Source organism: Sebastes fasciatus, chromosome 22, assembly GCF_043250625.1.
Source record: "Sebastes fasciatus isolate fSebFas1 chromosome 22, fSebFas1.pri, whole genome shotgun sequence".
NCBI classification, from domain to species: domain Eukaryota; kingdom Metazoa; phylum Chordata; class Actinopteri; order Perciformes; family Sebastidae; genus Sebastes; species Sebastes fasciatus.
This window is the reverse complement of record NC_133816.1, coordinates 9706181-9714020: the sequence shown is the minus strand read 5'-3', so window position 1 is coordinate 9714020 and position 7840 is coordinate 9706181. Positions and strand designations below refer to the sequence as shown.

At 40.4% G+C, this 7840-nt stretch overlaps 1 protein-coding gene across 1 annotated transcript; it reads right to left on the bottom strand.

Annotated features, from left to right (window-relative positions):
* Nucleotides 1-3251: 3251 nt before the first annotated feature.
* Nucleotides 3252-4994, bottom strand: LOC141760307 (transmembrane protein 272-like). Its single transcript, XM_074622979.1, has 3 exons — nucleotides 4963-4994; nucleotides 4620-4826; nucleotides 3252-3541 (listed from the first exon to the last, which is right to left on the bottom strand). The coding sequence occupies exons 1-3, from the start codon at nucleotides 4985-4987 to the stop codon at nucleotides 3354-3356; spliced, it is 420 nt and encodes a 139-aa protein (XP_074479080.1). The 5' UTR covers nucleotides 4988-4994; the 3' UTR covers nucleotides 3252-3353.
* Nucleotides 4995-7840: the final 2846 nt, after the last annotated feature.

Here is a 7840-nt window from a genome sequence, read left to right as displayed (position 1 = left end):
TTTTGGTTTCTGTTTTGAAATGAGGAGGTACTGGAGGCTACAGATAACTCCTCAGGCACACCCTGCGTCTTGCTCTTGCCAGGGTAAAAATGTGCACACACGCAGTCGCGAGATACAGTTAACAGGAAGTTAAACAACACATTAATCTAACAGTCTGACTGATTTCTTCATAACTATAATTTAAGTTAATAAAGACTAAATGTGGATGTTTCACTCACCAGTTGTTGTCCCTGCTCAGCCTGCTGTAGTGTAACATTAGTCCATTGTTTTATTCCACAATACTGAACAGAATAATCCAAACAGGTAGAAAAAAGTAAGATGTGAGAGGAGCACAGGATGCTTTTTACTCTCTTGGTCCTAATTGTGCTTTAATGCACCAGGTTTATAGGTCTACTTTCTCTAATTTTTTTCTATTGAGCTAGATTAAAAAAAACAAAAAAACAAACAAACACGCAAACGGAGCGGATCAAAACGAGGCTTCTTACTGAAATATTGTCGTGACGGTTCATATTTCCCAGAGTTTCCATAGCTGTATCTTTGCGCTGTGTGTTCGTGTTTTATTTGAACCATTAGTGAGGTGGCTGTTATATTTTTTGACAGGTAGATCGTAATAAAGTTTCACTAGTGAACGCTACGCATATAACTGCGAGCGTCAATGCCTGTGCTGAAAGTGTCAGAAATCAATGTAGGGATTTGGCATGAACAGGTTTGGTTATTAGCAAATTAATTAATAAATAATAATATAATTATTAGTATTAATAAGAATTATCAATAAACATTAATAATAAACAGGGCACCACCCTGGAATCAGGGACCAATAACCAAAACGTTGATAAAGTCTCATTAAATATACTAAACTATCAATTTGGAACGTTAATTAATAATTAAATTAATAACTATAACCAAAATAGATAGTAAAGGTTGAAGGATATCGGAGTTCTTGACATAGCAGAGGTTGGCATTATTCACTCTTGTACAACATTACACAGACCAGCATGTATATTCCACAAGCATTTATTTACAAGATAATAAAGGTTTAAAACACAATTTTAATCTAACTAAATAACTAAACTAAACAAACCAAACAAAGTGTGTGAGCATGTGTGTGTGTGTGTGTGTGTGTGAGAGAGAGAGCGAGAGAGAGAGAGAGAGAGGGGGAGAGAGACAAGATGGCTGGCTACTTGTCTCAGGATGTCTGTATGGCCTACTGTAAAATGGCGAGCACTGTAAAACTACAAAGGTGGCCGGATCAAAGATGGCCGCCAACGTGTTACCACATGGCCTCTTTGTTCTTCGGAGCACATGTGCTCAGGAAGGACAGAGAGGGGGGTGATGTGGGGGTTGAGGTTAACTGAATGTGTGTGTGTGTATGTTTATAACTAATTCACAGGTTAGGTATGTGATCTTAATGTGTGTCAGATAATGCAGTGGGTTAGAAAAGATGGTTAGTTTGCATGCAAGACCTTGTCTATGTGAAGCATAAACTAAACACATCAGATGTGGCGAAGCCAGCTACCCAAATATCTTAACTACAAATAATATCCCAACAGTCAAACTCAATGAATAATAGTAAACATATCAATACAGGTACATTCTAGAAATCAAAGTTGAACAGTCTTGCTCAGCTATGTCTAATTGCTACTGCTAAGGTACGCCCAGTACGTTACCGATCCATGGAAGAAAAGGGTTTGTAATTCCATGTGTTGAAGTTGTGGTTCCAAGTCAAAGATGTCGTCTTTGCTGTGCTCAAATCAAGTTGTGCAGATTGGAGGAAGCTGATCGCTTCAATACTTTCTTCCCAGCAGCTTGATAGCCTGGTGCTAACTTCCTTGCGGTTGTTGCTTGAAGTTAGTTGGTAAAAAGGCAGGCTCTCGCGACTTCTGCTTAGAAGATCCTTGTGTTCCTATGGCTGTTTCCAACAGGCCATAGATCAGAGAACTTAGGTGGGGAGAGCAGCAGCTCACCTCTGCAGGTCAGCAAAGGTGAGGAGAAGGAGCAGAAAGAGGGGGAACAAAGATTCCTCTGGTTTTGTTCTGGGTGAATTTCACACCTATGTGTGAATGCTACAGTAGCCAATGGCTACTGAGCTGAGTCATCAGCCAATGGCCACTGAGTTGAGTCCATGGGTGGAGATACTAAATGGATGCATGACTCAAGGATCCTGAGAAGCGTAGTTCATTGTCTTTGCCACCATTTGGTAATGGTGGGTCCCCATATCAAGTTAATATTTTCATTTACATCCAGGACAACTGACCCGGTTTTCTCAGCTCATTTTATCTAAACTAATCAGCCGTTCCTCTCAATATGAGTGACTGGAAAACAATAGGAACAAGGTATCCGATAGAAGTTCAGACAAAACGTCACGCCGCGCTGTGCAGCGCCATGTTGCTCGCAGCCAGTTAGGACACTCCAATAGAAAACAATGTAATCAAGCCCAAGTACATGTCCTATTTGTTTCCTAAATGCAAAACTATCACTGTTTTGTGCTTTATTTTGCATTGCAGTGTTATGTCCTTCCATTACCAAACTGTATGACTTAATTTTACTTATAGCCTAGCTGTTATTTCAGTTTAGTTTTTTGTCAGGAGAGAATTCAGCTGAGGGGGCACAGTGACCTTTTTTTGGACGGGCCTGGACCCCCATGGCCCGCCCCTAACGCCGACGCTGGCTGTGGTAGGAAGCTCTGATAGGGCACATCGCCATGTTCAGATTATATCTCCTCAAGAAAAGACTGAAATTGGAGGTGATTTAAGCCTTTTTAAGCTGGAGCCGATCCACTGAAAATTCCTACAAACAGGAGCTAGAAAAGGCTCAGCATTGACGAAAGACTTACAGTGTTAAAATCTACAGCATCTTGGAGTTAAGCATGTATCAAAACGAAGGCTGTGCAACTAGAAGTGCCACTACGAGACATGATAGGTGTTTAGATGAGGCATATAAGGCTTGCGTTGCATTGTATGAACCATTCACTAGCAAGGACCACACCATCAACAAGGTAGGATTTAACGATTTTATTGAACGAAAACACACATGATGCTTGTGATTTGTCGGATGCGGTTTGGGGAGCTTCGATTGAGGATCCTCCGTAGCGCCCGGACACGACGGACCCCCTCAAGGACCCTACAAAGAGATGAGGAGAAGAGGAGAGAAGAATGGGGTGGGAGGGAGGGGAGCGGAATACCATGGCGGAACAGGAGGAGTGGGTTAGGCGGGTATTTATAGGAATACGGGAAGTGGCGCGTTGAGGCGTGGTCCTGCTCCCGAAATTATGCTGTTAGCTTCAATTAATATTAACAGCTCATGGTGTGCAGCCTCATGAGATGCGTCCCATCACCTCATTGGTGCGTTGGTCTCTAGTTGTTACACAGGTAGTTTTTGACGATGATGTAGCAGACGATGATCAGGAACAGACCCACCACGATGCAGATACCGATGGTGAGCCAGAGGGCAAACATATAGACTGACTTGTTGCAGTACGGATCCACGTTTGTTGTGTTCTTGTTGTAGTTGGGCTGGTAAATAGGGAATATCCACTCATTACCTAGACAAAAAAGACACACAAGAGAATAAATACATTGTGTAACTATTTAATGCAATTCACAGACATGATTTACCCTACAGCCTATACAGTATATGTATGTATTCAACTTAATAAAATATTGTAAAATTTGGTCTGTTGTTAAAAAACAAAACGTTTCTGTGTTTTCATGTGTCATCTTCGGTGCATACAGTTTGACTCCTGTTTTGGTTATTACTGTTAAAATGTCCACTAACTGTATATTTTCAACTTTCAGAAGTCAGCAGCCATTTCTTGTTTTGAACAGTTTTTGAAGAGAGGATGTCAGCCCGATACGCCCATATACTGTATATAAGAAGTGGTTGTAGTCATTGTAACGTCACGCATTGGTTTGTGGACTACGGTTTGAAGACTTGAGTTTGGCATTTTGGCCGTCGCCATCTTGGTTTTTTTGCAACCAGAAGTGATACGAGAGGGTGGAACTTTCATGAACTGAAAACACACTGTGAAAGGGTTCAGGATGAAAGACTATGTCTCTAGCAGACTTAGATGGACATCTAGTGGCCAACACATGTTACTACAACTTCATGAGGCAAAATGGCAGTCTGGAGAGCATCCAGGTGGGAGGAAGGTGTGTAAGACATAACGCCTGCTGTAACAAAAATAATAACAGAATGGAGGCAAAGAATTAGCTTCACCGGGGAGACTAACACATCACATAGCTGGATATCTGAGTGTTGCTGCTGTGGTTACCTCAGTGTTTAGTAGGGACACCTATCTAAAACTAATGCGGTCTAAATGTAATGAATCCTGCCTTCATAATGTTCCGTTTTTGTTGAAACTGTTTTAGTCTTATGGTCATTTTGGAGGCTGGAGTTTGTGCTGTTGTTGTTCTTATATTGAGAGTTGTTACCCTCATTGATATAAATGTAGAACAGTGGTTTTAAGCATCCAAACACACAATTTAAACAGGCACATGCCAAACAGAAACAACCGGAAACAAGTATTTCCCCTGGCCATGGTATAATGTCAAAGAGGCTGATATTTGGTCTTGTGTCCCTCCTGTGAGCTCATTCATCAGCCTATCGCCGTTTGAACTCACCAGCAATAATCCAGCAGAAGAGGAAGAGGCAGATCAAAAATAGAGAGACCGCTAAGAGTTTCCTGATCCGTTCGGAGCCGATGTCTTCGAACTTTTTGATGCTCATCAGGAAGAGGAGCACCGCCAGCACCAGGCCAAAGACTCCCATCACTATCAGACAGATGGGGATGTAGGGCTGCCGGGGACAGTCATCCAGAGATTTTGCACCTGTTGGACACATGGGGGACAACAAGAGATATCTCCTATTTAATCTATCCACAAGTGCAGAAAAATACTGAATTTAAAATACCATAACATTTAAGTGAAACAAACCACATGAATAAAATGTGAATCGCTCACTCACCGATTGCAATCTGAACGATGGCCATGACACAAAAAAATGGAATGATTTAGACAGGAATGATTTAGTTGATCTCACCTAGTGCATTTGTTGGGGCTTTAGGAGGGTTGGGGATGCTTCCAAAAAAGCCACCGTTTGACATGATCAGTAATGAGGACTCTGACCTACAGAGGAAGATTAAGAACTGAGACACAAGTATACACTGAAGTTGTCCACATTGTTAAAAGTCTGCACGCTGAAAGCTGACGTCTTCATCAGCCAGACGACAAGAAGAAAACAAAGTGCAAACAAAGGTTTTAAGAGGAATGTAAACATAAGATGACGAGATTTTGCATTTAATGAATTAATCTAAATTGACTTCACCCATTTGTAAACAGTCAAAGACTCCTTTTTGGATTACATTTCATTTCCCATAATGCAACTGGAAATCATCTGTCATTAGACCCCTGATGCCTCTTGAATGCTCACTTATTTCAAACGCCACACCTAGGCTGCATTCCAAATCACATACTTTTTGCCCTTAAAAAGTACGTACTGTTGCACGCAGTATGCATACGATTGTGACACAATACTTCCCCTCAGAGTCACTAAGATGTTATATGTTTGCACAGGTAGAGCAGTACTCCTTATTTCTGTTAGTTGTTAGTTGTCCTTAGTTTTTAAGGACCGGGAACAAACACCCCATACATGCATGTGGCTGCTCATTAGAGTGATTTAATCAAGGGTCAGTCCCAGCCTAAATTCAATTTAGTTTTCATGCAACTCCTAAGTGTCCAGCACAGACTGAAAATATGATTACATCGGATGTAGTGACATGAACAGGGGCGGAGCAGGATGGTGGTTTCTGGGGCTCCAGCCTCGAATGTTTTCTCAAAAGCCCCGAATCTTTTAGGTTTTAAAAAAAAACTTCTATTTTGTGTCATTTCTCCTCCGTATCTCTGACTGGTCAGTTAAACATTCCCACTGTGAACTGTGACTGATATATTTGACTTCAGGACATCTCTGACTATATACATGCTGAAAATCAAACATTTTTACTGCATCAATTTAGATATTTTCCAAAGTACTAGTCCCTAGAAGTGTATGATTCAACTTTTTCCCATGGTCTAGTGTTAAAAAAGTTAACAAAAATCGCAATAAATCTATCTATAAATATTGAATTGCAATTCTTGTAGAATTGTAATACTTAAAATGAGGCTGTAGCTCGTTGTCTACCTTACTATTGTTAGAAAGAGCCGTCGTTTGTGTTTTAACAACGTTTCATTTATGAGTTATTGATCCGTGAAGTTCAAATCTGTCAATATTTTTCCAACCTTACCGAAGTTTTTCTGCAGTCATGTCTTCTTCCCTGAGACACACTCTTTTATTGTTTCGAAAAACTACGTACTGATCCATGTCCATCACCTTCAGTTACACAGCACCGTCCACATACGCGCTCTTACGCAACTTCCGGACGCAGAATATTAGAAAACGGCTGTTTTTACGTTTCTGTCTTCTAGTGATTTTATTTTCTGTTTTTAGAAATAGAAAATAAAAAATTTCAATTTTGGTATTTTAAAATGAAAATCAAATAACCACTCAGTTTTTGTATTTTAATATCCTTTCGTGAAAGGAAAATCAAATGACTAAAAGATACACTGTTCGCCCCGCCCCGCTAACACACCAACATAAAGTCAACTTCTGGTGTCTGACCACGGCTTTAAGCTACAAATATAACCGTACAGAGTGTGAAAGTAGTGATTTAATGCATGAAAAGTAGTTGTTTAGCTCTCAGACACTCACCTGTAGTGGAGTCAGTTTACCTTCCCGCTGTGTGCTGCTGTGACACTGATAGGCTCCTTGTGAGATGCCAAACCTCCACCTCTTGGGAGCGGTCAGCTGATAGTAAAATGAACTGATGTGTTCTAACAAGTATATACAAGTACGCTTGCAGTATAAAAAACTATTAACCTGAGAGAACTTTAAAGTGTACTTTCATGAACTAAAAAGTGGGCTACAAGTATATAACTATTAAACTAACAGTATACCTATTCACTTGTAGTATAGTTCATAGTAGAGTTGCACTACAAAATACAACTTAGATCAGGGGTGTCAAACTCAATCACAGAGAGGGCCAAAATTAAAAACTGTGACTATGTCGAGGGCCAAACAGGGTCAACATTTATTAAACAGGATAGACAGGATATTGGATAAAGTGCAAAAGGAAAACATATTTAGGTAGGCTACATTCTTCTTTTATGCACATGTGCCAGAGCCAGATGTTTGGCACCTTTTCTTGGCTGCCAGTTCATTCATGTTTGAGGTTAGGTTCTGTGCTGTGGAACTCCTCAAGATGGAGTGAAGGTATGCATCAGTGAGACGACGACTCCTGTGTGGGTTTTTGTTCATCTTCATCACAGAGAAAAGCTGCTCACACAGGTACTGTATGTGCTTCCAAACATGCAGAGCATTTGAGCAGCATCTTTACCACACAACGTTTCCTGGTGTATGATGCAGTGAGACACTGTCAGCTCACCTGCACATTTCTCCCGCTGCATTTTCTCCCACATCCTCCCCACTAATCCGTTCTAAAATCTCTGCACTAAATGAAGGAATAACATTTTAGATTTGATGTCATTCAATGTTCAATATAATTTACACAAAAAAACATCATATACATGGTAAATACAGTGTTTGAATTACACCGTGGCTTCCGGGGGAGCGCTATTTTTCGGGGCAGGGAGGGTACTGCACACATTACTGTACTGTACTTTGTTATTGTCATCTATAGTGTTTGTTTGCATAGAAACACAATTCAAATAATTTTCGAATATTTTTATTCAAATATTTGCTTTGATTAAAAAGATCTTGGCAAGCTGCTTAGAGCTAGTGTTAAGAAGTC

Excerpts from the sequence above, each read along its gene's own strand:
- LOC141760307 (XM_074622979.1), bottom strand. The coding sequence starts at position 4,987 with ATGGCCATCGTTCAGATTGCAATCG. Across the intron at positions 4,827-4,962 it reads CATCGTTCAGATTGCAATCG|GTGCAAAATCTCTGGATGAC; the intron begins GTGAGTGAGCGA and ends TGTGTCCAACAG. Across the intron at positions 3,542-4,619 it reads CTTCTGCTGGATTATTGCTG|GTAATGAGTGGATATTCCCT; the intron begins GTGAGTTCAAAC and ends TTTTTTGTCTAG.